Raw genomic sequence first — 14,300 nt, 5'->3', positions numbered from 1 at the left:
GCTTTTAGCTTAGCTGGTGTGTTGGCTGTGGGACATACCTGTGTCGTTTGAATCCATGCATTGGATCGTCACGGGAGTTATTCTTTTTGGCTCGCGCGCAGTACCAACGCCGGCCCGAGACATACAAGTGCACCGAGAGGACTCGATAGCCATGGGAAATGTGAGAGATGTACGGCACCGGCTTCTGCTAACTGTCTCCATTTGTATGTTGTCACTCGTTGCGCGCGCGCGCGCGCGCCGTGTCGCGAGCACGGAAACACGGAAGTAGCTTGAATGGTGATGCTACTGAAATGTAAACAAAACAAGTAGAGCACGGCGCAGAACTCTTGCTATTGTTATGAAAACCATAAAGCCTCACTCGCAACCGATACGGTCGTTTAGCTCCCCTTGACGAACGATGGTTCGGTCGAATCGTTTTTTTGTTCCACCCCTACTGAAAAGGTAACTTGTCTGACATCACTCCCCCTGGCGAGAGGGCGGAGACGACCTCATCCCATAATGCTTCACGGACCAGTTATAAATTATTTTTTTTACCACTTTTATGGTCCATAATGCACACTTTTTTTGTTGTGTTGTGTGCCTGTTGGTTAATAAAACTAGTAGTAAAAGTATCATCACTTTTGTTTTGAATGTGCAAACCATTCATGACCAGACCATGGCTGAATTCAGTGTGGTGATCAATGACTTCTGCCTCATCTTCGTAGTTAGCAGTAGTTGTTTGTGACTGTTACAACAGTGAGATAGTTTGCCTTCTTCATGAAAATGTGGAGTAACGCATTGATTCTCTGGACAGTAACTTTAATCAGACTACTTTGTAGAATAAAGTAACGCGTTAGACTATTAGTTACTTTAGAAAGCAACTTTTTTGAGTAACGCGTTACTAAGTAACGCGTTACCGGCAACACTGTTGACTAGTCAACGGAAACAGTACATTACATTTGTCGAACATTAAAATTTTCTTTAATGTTTACGAAACGCAAACATTACTTTTGCTAAGACTGTAAACTGCTGCGGTCTTTAAAACAAAAACAAAAAACTTGGATGTTAATTTCGTCAAAGACTATAAATCCTCTTGGATGTTTACAAACAAGTATTAGGCTTGTTGAAAACTGTCTTGTGCTCACGAAAAGTTGCATGCTAGGTTTGTATTTTGTGAATTTTGTCATTCAGCTCGAGGAGGTCAAATTAAGTTCACCGATCAAGTGCATTTTAGGCTCATCTTGAAATTTCCATCCAATTCATGGAGGACATCGTTGTTTTTTTGGATGTTTACAAAATGTGTACGCTAACGTAGTCTTTTTGGTCGTACCAAACGTTCACCTTACCTTTGACAACGACTCCAAATTTCCAACTGCCTACAAGTGCATATGATCTAAAGCCGATACAATTAAAACCTTCCTGTCACGGTTATGAAGCGACCAATTAGTGTGACATTGATGTTTTGTTTTGCAACACCCCCACGTGCGTCTCCCAGATGTCAAACAGGTTCTCATCAATGAGACACATCCTGAAATGAAGGTTGAGTAAATCCAAACTCCCCCATCTATGTTTTATTTCCAGGGCAGTTGTTTTAAAATATATGTACATGCCTTTGTGATGAACTTGCCAAAAAAAAAAAAATGTTAAATGGATTTTAATGGATTTTGTTTCCTCGCATGCTCGTCCTTCCGGCCCGCTGCACGTTTTTGTTTTTCTGGGCTGGCCGACACCACTGACGCCGCGTTACCGTGTCAACCCCACCCCCCATCCTCGCTTTGTCTTTTGGCAGTGTGGACCATCTACGCCCTGGCCGGCCTCCTCATCCTCACTGTGGTCGCCATGCTGGCCAAGCTGCTGCTGCACGTCACAGTCAAGTATGTTTCGCCACAATTATGTACGGAGTGGCTAACGTAAAATATCTGACGTGACTGATGAATATTACACAACTTGAAGTCATGACTTGACTAGCTTGAAATTTTGTGAGATTGAGTAATTTTTTTTGTAGTCAACACCAAGATAATGATTACAGAGGTGTATTGTTGCTATAACAAAAAACAAAAAAAAGTCACGATATTTTAATATGATCATTTTTAAGTTTTAACACAGTTTGTGTTTTATCGTGATAAGTTTCACGTTTTAATGTGTGAAAAGGGAAACTTATTTTGTTAAAATGTGAAACTTATCCCGCCAAAGTGATCATGTTAAAATGTAAAATTGGTCACATTATAACGTGAAAATTATCGTGGGAAGACACGATCATGTTAAAAACTAGTGCAGCTTATCACATGAAACCGTGAAACTGTATTAATATGTGAAACTTATTACATTTAAATGTGAAAGTTACCATTTTAAAAAGTGGACGTGATCACATGTTATAGTTCGACTTGCAGTTCAGGTCACTTGCAAAACCTTTTTTGTGCCTTATAAATCAACGACGTGATGCATCAATGAACCGATTAATCAGTTCAACCCCAAGTGGAGAAGCGACAGATTTTTGTGGTTGTTTTTCCTCACGGTAAGTTTCCTCACGGAAGGTTCAAACTTAGGATGGACCTGTTACGGATAGACTTGATTATCAGCCGGGGCAATTGTTTGAAATTATATCAAAAATAAATAAAAAAATGTAACATTTCAAATATTTCGAAATTTTGGAAAGCTAATAATGCTTTAAATAACACGTAGAAAATAACACGTAGCGATTTACTTAAGTTTACATTTCGGTTTTTAAGACACACTGATGCCCCTGGGAACTCCCTGAACTTTTAGTTCGAATTAAAAAATGTTCAAGCCGATATTTGTTTCCCTTTTGATGAAAAGGAATATCAGCTCCAAATATCGGTTATCGACCTCCTTTACTACTAACTCATTCACTCATTGCTCCGTTTTACTGGATTTTGACTGTTTTTTTTTTTTTTGCAAGGCCCACAGAATATTGTGTTCTATTGCTATAAAAACATAGAACCTACCAAAAAGAAAGATCAAAGTCTCTTCTTTTATCAGGGAAAAAAGTACATTTCTGTCTGTTTCCGTTTTGCAGCAATTATCATTAGAAGCTAAGTTTAATCAATATTCACAAATCTGTTTAGAATTGTGAGAAATTGAGCTTTTTTTCAACATGGCCCTGATTGATCTCTTATGCTCTGCTGCCACCTGCTGGCCGTTTTTGTAATAACTACCATTGTTTCAACTGTTCCCTTCAGTTCAGCGGCTGCATCAAAGCCTTCTGTATGCTCTAGCATTAAAAAAAAAAACATAAAAAAAATAAAATAAAAAATAACGTATAAATACGACTTTGGGACACTTAAAACATTTAAACGAGACTGTATTTTCGTTTTTGGGAGCAAATGAGCTAATAATGGGTATCCTTGAAAAAATATCAATCTATCACTAACCTATGTTCCTTGTCTTTTTCCTTCCAGGTCTCACCGAGTCCCGACAGTGAGCAGCTCGGACAGCTGCAGCCAGAGCACGTCGACGTCGTCGGAGCCGTGGATCATCCTGTACCGGCCCTCCACCATCTCCCTCTTCAAGAAGAAGCTCAAGAACCACCACCACCATCACCACGGAGACCTCAGCCCCCTGGTGGGCAACTAGCACTACCTTACCCGCCCACCGCTTCCTCTTGAACTCCTTGCTTAGCGAGGCGCTAAGCTAACTAAGCGGCTAACGCGGGTTAAGGCACCGTCTGGCAAGGATGCCGTCGCTTCCCCCGTCAAAGGTGGTGCCGCTTCTTCGGAACTTTTCAGAAGTTTTCGGGGCCACGACTTGTGAGTTGCTCGCGAGTCGGAGCGGACACGCTCACGAGGGTGGGGTTGGAAGTCTTTAGAGTCGTGTGGCGTTCAAGTGCCTTGAGGCGTATCCCCACCCACCACCCCCGCCCCCTCTACTAACACGTCTCATAACGTGACGAGGATTTATTTTTCTAAGACTTTGTAAATAGTCGCGCCGAGGCAATTTAATGACCAGTTCATTTGTGTTCTTTGTCTTTACTGAGCATATTGTTCACATTAGCTTTGAAACGCGGGTCCTTGGGGGGTAATGTTGTATGTAATTCTGTACGGGGGACAAAAGTATTGGGACACCCAAGATTCAACTGAAAAGCACCTGACCGTCAGATACCAAAACCAAAGGGTTTTGAATGAGTGTTTTTTTTAAGGTTTTTTTTGTTTTGTTTGTTTATTTGTTTTTTTAATGCAAGAGCATATAGAAGGCTTTGGTGCAGAATAGGTGGCTTAAAGCAGTGGTAGTTATTTAAAAAAACAACAACAAAAAACGAGTAGAGTCGCAGTAAAGAGATCAGCCAGGGCCATGTTGCAACAAGCTCTTTTTGCCAGTGTTTTCACCAGGAATTTGAATATTGATTAAACTAAACTGTATTCTAATGCTAATTGCTGCAAGGCTGTACTTTCAACAGATACAAATAATAATTTCCTTCCTGATGAAAGAAGAGACTCTAATGTTTCTTTTGGTAGGGTTCCATCATGTTTTAATAGCAATAGAACACAATACTTGCAAAATCAGTCAAAATCCAGTAAAACAGCCGTGCTTCAGTCAAAATGGCTGCGAGTGAATGAGTTAATTAATAACATTTGCAGTATGTTTAGTAAAACATATGTCCATCATTAATACACATTGGCATGGTCGCACAGCCCTTGAAGCCATACTAAGCCTGGGTGCTCACACTTTAAATGCCTCACCACTAATAAATGCTTTCTTTGGATCCGTCTATAATTGTATTGGTTAATAAACAAAGTATTTCTAATAATACATAAATCAAAGCACGTCTAGTTGCAGCAAACTTGGCTTAATTTTGCCATAGTGCGAGCACTTACTTAAATGCTACAAGCAGTAATAGACATCAGGTGACAAACTTCACTTAACCTGAGCTCAATACAAAATTTGCAAGCCGTGTCCCAATACTTTTTGTCCACAAAATGTGCGTCCACTCTTTTTAATCATCAATGCGATGCTGCGACTAATCAATGAGTACTGTTGCAGTAAGAGTACTTTTAACCAGATGCACTTACATTTTTTAAGCCCGGGTACACACGTAAGGATTTTGTGACCCAACCCAAGAAACGGGCGAGACTTGACGTCGGCAAAAAAATGGCATCACCTCAAGACTGATGAAAATGCATGGATTCATCTGCTTAATTCTTATTCCACACTGCAATTGAATCAGACTACCGTGTTTAGAGTAGTGGGGACATGTCGAAAAGGAAAAGAAAATGTTCGCCTTGAGTTTCCCTTTGACACAGCTCAGAACTGGGGATGTAACGATAACAACGATATTGTGATAAAATGCCACAATATCGTCGTCGTCATGTTCACGATATTTAAAAGCTAAACATCTGTAAAAAAAAAAAAAAAAAAAAAAAGGCAGGCTCATTTCCATTTGTGTAGTTCTCGCACCGTCTAGTGGCTAATTTTTTTTAGTGCAGTTTAATTTTCACAAGACATGTTTTTGCCCTTATATGTTTAAAATCCACACTAATTGTCAGATGAAGGGGATTGTAATATGCTTGTGAAGCGAGTTTAATATGTGGACGAACTCAATGTGGGATTGCAATAGCGAGTAAGTGCCTCAATATTAAGTGTTATTAGAGATTGAAGATAGTTTATATATATTGCTGTTATGTACAAAAGCACAATATTGTGCTTTTTTTAGTATTAGTATGAGTTTTTTTTTTTTTTTTTTTTTTTTTTTTACAATATTGTTACCTTTTTTAAATATCGCCAACCTCCCCACAATATTGTGATAATTATCGTAATTGTGTGCTTCATATCCTGATAATATCGTATTGTGATATTTGGATATCGTTACATCCCTATTCAGAACACAGGATAATCTTTTCAAATATATGATCGACAAGCCTGATTATCTTCACGAGTGTACCGGGTCTTGGGAGAAATAATCAAATGCAAAACAAAAAAATGTACTTACAAACACCTGAGCACTTGCACACAAAAAAAAGCAGCACCAGAGTGAGATTTAAGCCCAAATATATATTTTTTTTAAATTACTGCCTCACTTTAAACGAATGCCACCCTTGACTAGGGGAAAACAAAATAATACACAATACACAATAATTATATTTAATATAACAGACAACAATCCACTATAGTCATCAGCACGGTCTTACTTGATTTAACAGATCATTTACTTTTAAACACCTCTCCTCAAATAGGTGCCATATATTTTTTTTTAGTTCACTTTATAATTGGTTCAGAAAAATACAGTTTAATAAACCACATGACAAGTAACATCAAGTAAATGCAAACTTAACGTAGCACTAAAACTTAAATGCCTCACCACAAACATCGACAGCGTGTGAACTAAAACCAATCCACAAATGATAATACACATCGGTGTGTTCAATTAAATGTATAACTATGTTTATTGGTTGCTAGAAATATGCTGTATGTTGTTGATTTTTAGCCAAACATACATCAAACAAAAGCATGGTCATACAGCCAAGCAGTAAGTGCAAAACGTCACTTATCCGGAGCGCTCACAATGAAATGCCTCTCCTCAAATAATCACCAACGTCGACTCTGCTGACGATTAGTTCCCGCCTCCAATGATAAGAATCAAAGTTCATTTGTGGCCAATCCATGTAACCAGTCAGCATGTTCATTTTGCACCAAATTATGCAAATAAGGATTTATGGTCGTGTGTGAATGTGCCACAACTAGAACCAACAATTTTTTTCCTTCTTCTTCATAAAACAAATATGTATATAGCATAAATAGTGATATTTATAATTTATACAGTAAATTATTGTTTATTTTCTATGTGAATGGGAAATATCTTTTGTATAGAGGGAAAAAAAGTGAAGTAACTGCTTTGTTTTATTTAATGTGTCCTGGTTGCAAAAATAAAATCTGCATGTTTCCTAAAGAATGTTTTTCTCTTGCTTTCTTTTCCACGTGGGAAAATCTGAAACATTTTGCGACAAATCCGGCATGACGTGTTTTGTTGTGATGCTAAAATGTTGATCAGATATGGCAAATGGCTCACAGTTCGCTCTCACACACACACACGGAGATTGGACCCCTGCGCCTCACTCCCACCATCATCATCATCATCATTATGCTGGGCCAGGCCAACCAGAGGACAAAATACTTTTGTATACCCCCACCCTCATTTGGAAGTCCAACTCCAACGAGCCACAGGAATCTTATTTCAAACACATGACATACTTTTATGATGAGCTATTTGCAGCGCATATGCAACAAAACGACAAAAAAACAATTTTGTTTAGCCCAGCAAAAAAAAAAAGCTAACTGATGACAAAACAATGATGAAGTATATTCATATTTTAAAGAAGCTAAATGAGTTGTGTGTTTTGTTTTTTTTTCTTTCCCTATGTAAAACACGTTCTACAAAAAAAAAAAAAGCAATCATTTTCATTCTTGCAGTATTGGGCTTCCGCTCAACTTTGTATTTTTGTTAGACTCTGTCGCCCTCTGTTGGAACCCAGCTGCATACAGACTATAGTTTGTTTTGGTTGCTTTATTTTAATTGATTATTTGAAGTAGTATACATTTTAGCTTGAACAAGATAAATAGCCATTCGTATTTTTTTTATTATTATTAATCTTATTCAATTTTTAAATTACTCTTTTGATACTCTATGAGTATGGGGGAAAAAAATAAAAATATTAATTCTCACTCGGATGTGACTTTCCTTTATTATTAGTGAAGAGCCAACCGACTAAGGCCTTTTTTTAATGAACAAAAATGCCTCATTAATATAACTGAGCTCTTTGTGATGATCTGACATTGTTTATTAATTTTTTGTTGTTGTTGTTGGTTAGCAACCAGTACTTATAAAGTTTGTAACTGAAAAACTGACCTATCCATTATTTTAATTAAGAAAAAAAATCTTCGTGCTCTTTGTTATTGTCTGACAACAGCACACCTTAATATAAGAGTGTAAACAAATGAAAGCCACCGTAACCATTTCAAAAATCAATTAAAAGAACTACAGAATTACAGTTTGTTCTCTTTGTGATTCGTTGCCTTAAATAGCCATGTTAGCTTAGCAAACAGACTGTAAACAAGTGAAAAGCTAAAGCCATTTTACAACGGGAAGAGAAAAAAAATTAGAGACTTTGTGCTGTTCGTTATCATTGTTTTATTTGCAAGTTCCGTCATTTGATGTAATGTACGTTGTCTTTTACTATTCCTGTATTTTTAACAAATTAACCGAAAAACGTAATATTTCTCCAGGGAGTCAATAAATATTATTTATTTATTTTTTTATTTTTTTTATTTTTATTTTTTTAAGCACTCGGTGTAAGTCGCCTATTGATTACGTCAAGTGACGCGCAATGACGTTGCATCGGTCAAGATGGCAGCCTCCGTCCGGCTGCTGGTTCGGAGGGTTCTTCGTCGATCTTCCGCGGGCGTCTCCTTCTCTGCGGCGGGCAGTTGGAGCCTGTCAGCCTGCTGCTGTGCACCACCGTCCCGCCGAAGTTTTAGTGACGGAGCCGCGGAGAAAAACACTCATTTCGGCTTCGAAACTGTCCCGGAAGCCGAAAAGGCGAAAAAAGGTGAGTTGACGGCGAACTTCTGCGTGTCTGATTTTATCAATTAATCGCCTCTGAAATTATGTATATTCCCTTAAGAATAATAAATTACATATTCTTTTTACAATGGAAAAGTATTTTACAAAATTCGTCTGTGGAGGTAGTACGGGATTTGACACTTTCTTTTGCCCCAAGAAACCACGCTGATTCCTTGTCATTAAAAACGTAAACAAAATAGAAATAGCAAAATAATAATAACAGTGGCAGTTTTTGGTGTTGTATATCATGCCAAATTCTGAGGTAGGGTTAATTTTTAAGTAACCAAAAAAAAAGCAAATTCTTACGATATTGTCACCTTTGTATATACAAATTTCCCTAATTATATAATTAGGGAAATTTGATTTGTCAGTTTCTCGAATGGAATCTGGTAGAATAAAGTAATTAGAACGTGGGAAAATACTGATTTTTAGATTCTATCTTGAACATTTGTGACAAAATAAAAGGTCTAACGGTCATCTTTTGAACATTTTGCACTGTAGTGTGATTTCTATTAATGGATTTGCAAAATATGCTGTGACTGATAAATCTGAAACGTTTGCTCATCTACGACCCCTAACTTGTTTTGTACCTTATCACCAGAAATTGAATATAAGAAAACAACTAGAAATCTCTCCAAACGTGTAGCCTACTATTAATCCCGTTAAAATAATTTTGAAGATTAGCAAAGTAAAATATGTCCATAAAATGTGATTTGGCAGTTTATTCAAGTGGAGTCTGGCAGAACGAAGTATGCCTTGGACAAAATGTCTCTTACGTGGAATATTTGTTGACATGGGATTGACATTTCAACCTTTTCTCAATTTTTATTTATTTTTATTTTTTTTAAGTGTACAAGGTGTTTGAGAACGTGGCTCAGAAGTACGACGTGATGAACGACGCCATGAGTCTGGGCATCCATCGTCTGTGGAAAGACGCGCTGCTGCACGCCATGCAACCCCAGCCCGGCGCTCGCCTCCTGGACGTGGCCGGCGGAACAGGCAGGTGCCGTCGCATGTTCAAAAGCATAAGCACAAAAATGTACTTTAATGATGGTTGATTTGAGTTGGGTTTGAAAAGGACCTAAATGTTAAGATACAACTGAATTTAGGTAGTCCTACTTTCTTGTACCATAAGAGGGAGCCTGTTTACCACTAGTAATTGAGTGTCACTGGTTTCAGGTGACTGTGTGGAGTCGTTTGTGTTTTGGGGGAAATCTGAGAGGTTTAGGACAAAGTGTTAATATTGCTGTATGCTGTTACTTTTTCACAAAAACATATTTCTGGAAAAATGTTGCTTTTTGTCTTTTGCTGAATTATTATTATTATTTTTTATTTTCCTAAAAATATAAACTCTCCACGAAAGCATATTGTGTTCACTTGGAATAAATAAATAAATAAATAAATAAATAAGCTTTGTTTGTTTTTTGAGTAATTATTTTTAAAAGATTCTGTTTTTCAGAACATTTTTTTTCCGTTTTATTGAATATTTTTTTTCTGTCATTAAAAAAAAATATTCAGAAAAACGGAAAAAAAATATAAAATATTCAGAAAAACAGAGCACCGACTTCTGTTTTTTGGAGTTATTTTTTCTCTTTTTTTTTAAATGAATATTTTTTTTTATGACAGAAAAAAAAATTCAGTAAAACAGAAAAAAAAATGAAAAACAGAAAAAGAAAACCTCCAAAAAACAAACCGCCCCAAAAAAAAATTTGTCAGAACAACAGGAGTTTTTGTTTTGTTTTGTTTTGTTTTTTTCTCTTCTTCTTCAAGTAAATTCAATACGCTTCCGTAACTCTCTTTAAAAAAATAAATGCAAAAATAATTGGGTGGAAATATTGTCTCAGAAAATTGACTGTACTTGAGAATTTTTTTTAATCCCAAAAAGTTACCTCTGAAAAAATGTTTTGTTTTCTAAAAGAAATCTTTCTCTCAAAAACATTGATTAGTGTTTTTTTCGCCATGATGTCTTTTGCTGAAAAAAAACAAAACAAATTTTCCTAAAAATATGAACTCGCTTTAAAAACATAAATATAAAAATAATTGGGTGGGGAAATATTATCTCAGAAAATTGACTACTTGAATTTATTTTGATCCCAAAACGTTACCTCTGAAAAATGTTTTGTTTTCTAAAAGAAATCTTTCTTTCAAAAACATTGATTAGTGTATTTTTCTCCACGATGTGATTTTTATTATATTTTACTTTTAAAGTATACACCTTTTCCCAAAAATATACTTGAAAAGAAGTACCTTCTAAACATTTTTGTAAATTTATGTTTTTTGCCTTCAAAATAAATATTTTAATTTCTTTACACAACTTTCTTCTGGAAAAATGTGATTTTTTTTTTTAAATGAAAGAAAATGGGGAAAAAAATAGTGGAGGGAAAAAGTGACTTTATTTATTACATTTTATTTTTGAAAAGCTCCACTGATGGCCTGTAATTAGGCTGATGTGGCCATGTCCATGTTTTCTAAACTGTTTAAAAAACATAACAAAAAAAACTGAATACTCCACTGGCAGGTGTACCTAATCTTGTGTCCTCTTATGGCAGGCGACATCGCTTTCCGTTTCCTGGAATACGTGGCCTACCAAAAAGAGCGTCGCCTGGCCAGGCGGACAGTGGACTGGGCGCAGACGGCGTCACGGCCGGACATGTGCGACAGTTACCTGGGCAACCGGGAGGGGGACGACGAGGGTGAGGAAGACGCACCCCGCCGATCCAGGGTGGTGGTCTGTGACATCAACAAGGAGATGCTGAAAGTGGGCAAGCAGAAAGCTCAGCGCGTCGGCCTTGATGACGGTGAAGACGCAGACCCACACGCATAACAAAATGGCTGTCTGGCAACAACAACAAAAAGCAAATGGAGCGCAGCTTCTCGATGAAGTCAGGCACTTTCTAGTGAAGGTGCGCTTCATTTGCTTCCCCACGCGTCCAAGTTGTTCATCTTCACAATCGTCATTGTTTTGAGTGTGTCAGGTGTGTCGTGGGTGGTGGGAGACGCGGAGGAGCTGCCGTTCGACGACAACCAGTTTGACATTTACACGATTGCGTTCGGCCTTCGCAACGTCACGCACGTGGACCTGGTAACGCGCTCACTTCTGCTATTTTGTTGTTGATTGTTGTCATTCTCGGAATGTTCTCAACTCCCATTTCCAGAAAAAAAAAAAACAGTCATAGCCTGGATGTGGTGAAATTGTGTGACTTTCTTCACGGGAAATTATAACTGTCTTCCTAATACAAACACACACAAAATATTTTGTAAAAGTTATGACTGACTTCTTTTTTTTATCACGTTTTAATTTTTTTTTTAATTACTTTTGAATTCCCTTTGACCATTTTTAAAATTTGGCTTTTAATTTAGGGCGATTCTCTCTGCATTCCCTTTAGAAAAACACCCCAAAAAATTTGATTTTAATTATTCATTGTGATTAGGTATGTATTTATTTTTAAAAACTTTTTTTTTAACACTCAAAACACAAAAATATGATGTTATAATCTTTTGTGCAAAAAATCCATAATCAAAACAAATATAACAAACAAAACATATATATACACGTATAATAGATATTGTATCACCATCAAGATTATTAAAAAAATAAATAATAATAATTCTTGGGGGAAAAAAAAAAGTTGTTTTTTTCCCCTCTTATGACTGTTGTGTTGAAAAAAATACTTTGGCATAATATGAAATCTGACTTCATTGTCATCTGACCATTTAGAGATGTTGAGTTCATATTTTTGTTGTGTATTTATTTGTTGAGGCCCTGCAGGAGGCCGTGCGTGTCCTGAAGCCCGGAGGCCGGTTCATGTGTTTGGAGTTCAGCAAGGTGACCAATCCCATCTTGGCCAGGTGAACCAAAACGCACGCGCGCACAATCAGTCTGAACTCGACAAAGATGATATTATAACAATTTGCTGATGTTTTTTGTTTTTGGTAGGCTTTACGACGCTTACAGCTTTCAGGTGATCCCAGTTTTGGGCGAGGTGATCGCAGGTGACTGGAAGTCGTACCAGTATTTGGTGGAAAGCATCCGCAAGTTTCCTGCTCAGGTCAGCACAAAAACAACACCATCAATTTGCTTTACTTACGGAAAAGAATTGAAAATCTTAAGGTTAAAAAAATATGATTTTTTTTTTTTTTAGAAGAATGAAGTTTTTTTTTTCTTTAATATGATTGTTTATATCTTGAGAATAATTTCTTTCCAGGAAAACTTCATTTCTTCTCATATTATGCTAATTCTCATGAGACTATATTTCCTCTTGAAAATGGCAGCTTTATGCTCAAAAGTGTCCCCCAATAATTCTAGAGGGAAAATACCCACTTTGTTTCCAAAAACTTTCAGAATTTTTTTCCTTTAATACAACACTTTTCAGAAAGAATAAAACACTTTACCTCTAAAATCTAACTTTTTCTCAAAACCTTACAATATTTACTGAAAAAATACGAAATACAAAAAATGTTTCACTTGTTTATTTTTTTTAAGCTTTCTTATTCTTCCAAATGACAAAAAAAAACAAAAAAACATACCTACTTATACAAAATCAGAATTAAATGAAACACTGCCTCTAAAATCTGACTTCCCAAAAGATTAACTTTTTCATCAAGAAAATACAGTAGCCCCTTTTTTTTCCCTCTGAATTTTTTTTTTTACTTAATTATTCTCCTAAATGACTTGCTGTCTTGAGAAATTAACATTTTTGTTAAAAACGCGTTAGATACACACAACCTTTTGAAACTGGAAAGACATTTTTAAAATTCCCCCTACAAAAAAAATATATATATATGCAAAAGTATGCAACCAAAAAAAAAAAAAAAACCCTCAAATGATCAAATATATCTTTAGAAACAAGGCAATTAAAAATACCATATAATATAATATAATATAATATAATATAAAATAATATAACATATAAAAATCATAGAAAAAAATAAACTTTTACCCCTCCCCTGGAAAAATCTTTTGCTGTCAAATACACTTTTGTTTCCAACTCTTTTGAAATGAGTTTTTGTCTGCGTTGTTTGTTTTTTTTGCGCAGGAAGAGTTGAAGGAACTGCTGGAGGATGCGAGTTTTTCCTGCGTGCGCTACCACAACTGGACAGGCGGCGTGGTCTCTCTTCACTCAGGCTTCAAGCTGTGATGTTGGAACGTCACGCCGACGCCAACAGACGGATTCGGCCTGCATCAGACGTTGAAAGCGTCACGCCATCACATCACGCCATTTTTTATTTTTTTTCCCCACTGTCCAATCCAGATTGAACTGGTCTTTAAACGTCATCTCCATTCCTGAAACAAACTCGGGTCAGCAATGGACTGTGAGAATGATGTCTGATTTTCACACTTGTCTGTTGGAGTTATTTGCTGTTGTAATAAATTCATGTTTGTCTTATCGTTTGTTTTTCTCCAAAATAAGCTAACAGAAAAAAAGATTGACAAGAATCAGCAATTTTATTCTTGTAAATTATGGCAATATTTGTAAAAAAAAAAGGCAGATTTTTTTATTTTTTAAGTAATGACAAAAAATAATGATTAAAAAAGCAGTTTTAAAAAATATGCCTTACTATACATGATTGTTTTTTAAACACCTTCCTATGTGGTTGTTAAAAAAAAAAAAAAAAAAACGCCTAACTATATACATCGTCATTTAAAAAAAAAACAAAGTACTATACATGGTCGTTTAAAAAACAAAAAAAACGTCATACTATACAAGGTTGTCTTTTTTTGTTTTGTTTTGTTTTGTTTTTTAAATGC

At 36.3% G+C, this 14,300-nt stretch overlaps 2 protein-coding genes across 3 annotated transcripts in view; both read left to right on the top strand.

The window, feature by feature from the left end:
* kremen1 (kringle containing transmembrane protein 1) overlaps positions 1-6,877 on the top strand; it is a 72,728-nt gene extending 65,851 nt beyond the window's left edge. For both annotated transcript variants that reach the window (XM_077521762.1, XM_077521761.1), the window contains exons 9-10: positions 1,769-1,853; positions 3,399-6,877. In XM_077521762.1, the coding sequence (XP_077377888.1) occupies positions 1,769-1,853; positions 3,399-3,573 (260 nt within the window). In that variant the 3' untranslated portion in view covers positions 3,574-6,877. The remainder of the gene's footprint in view (positions 1-1,768; positions 1,854-3,398) is intronic.
* Positions 6,878-8,318: 1,441 nt separating this feature from the next.
* coq5 (coenzyme Q5, methyltransferase) lies at positions 8,319-13,938 on the top strand. The gene is made up of 7 exons (XM_077521818.1): positions 8,319-8,537; positions 9,401-9,550; positions 11,101-11,349; positions 11,527-11,633; positions 12,312-12,400; positions 12,489-12,600; positions 13,588-13,938. Exons 1-7 carry the CDS (start codon positions 8,336-8,338, stop codon positions 13,687-13,689), a joined length of 1,011 nt encoding a protein of 336 aa, XP_077377944.1. The 5' UTR covers positions 8,319-8,335; the 3' UTR covers positions 13,690-13,938.
* Positions 13,939-14,300: the final 362 nt, after the last annotated feature.

This window comes from Festucalex cinctus, chromosome 5, assembly GCF_051991245.1.
Source record: "Festucalex cinctus isolate MCC-2025b chromosome 5, RoL_Fcin_1.0, whole genome shotgun sequence".
NCBI classification, from domain to species: domain Eukaryota; kingdom Metazoa; phylum Chordata; class Actinopteri; order Syngnathiformes; family Syngnathidae; genus Festucalex; species Festucalex cinctus.
Note: the sequence above shows the minus strand (reverse complement) of the source record. Positions and strands in the feature narration are given on the sequence as shown.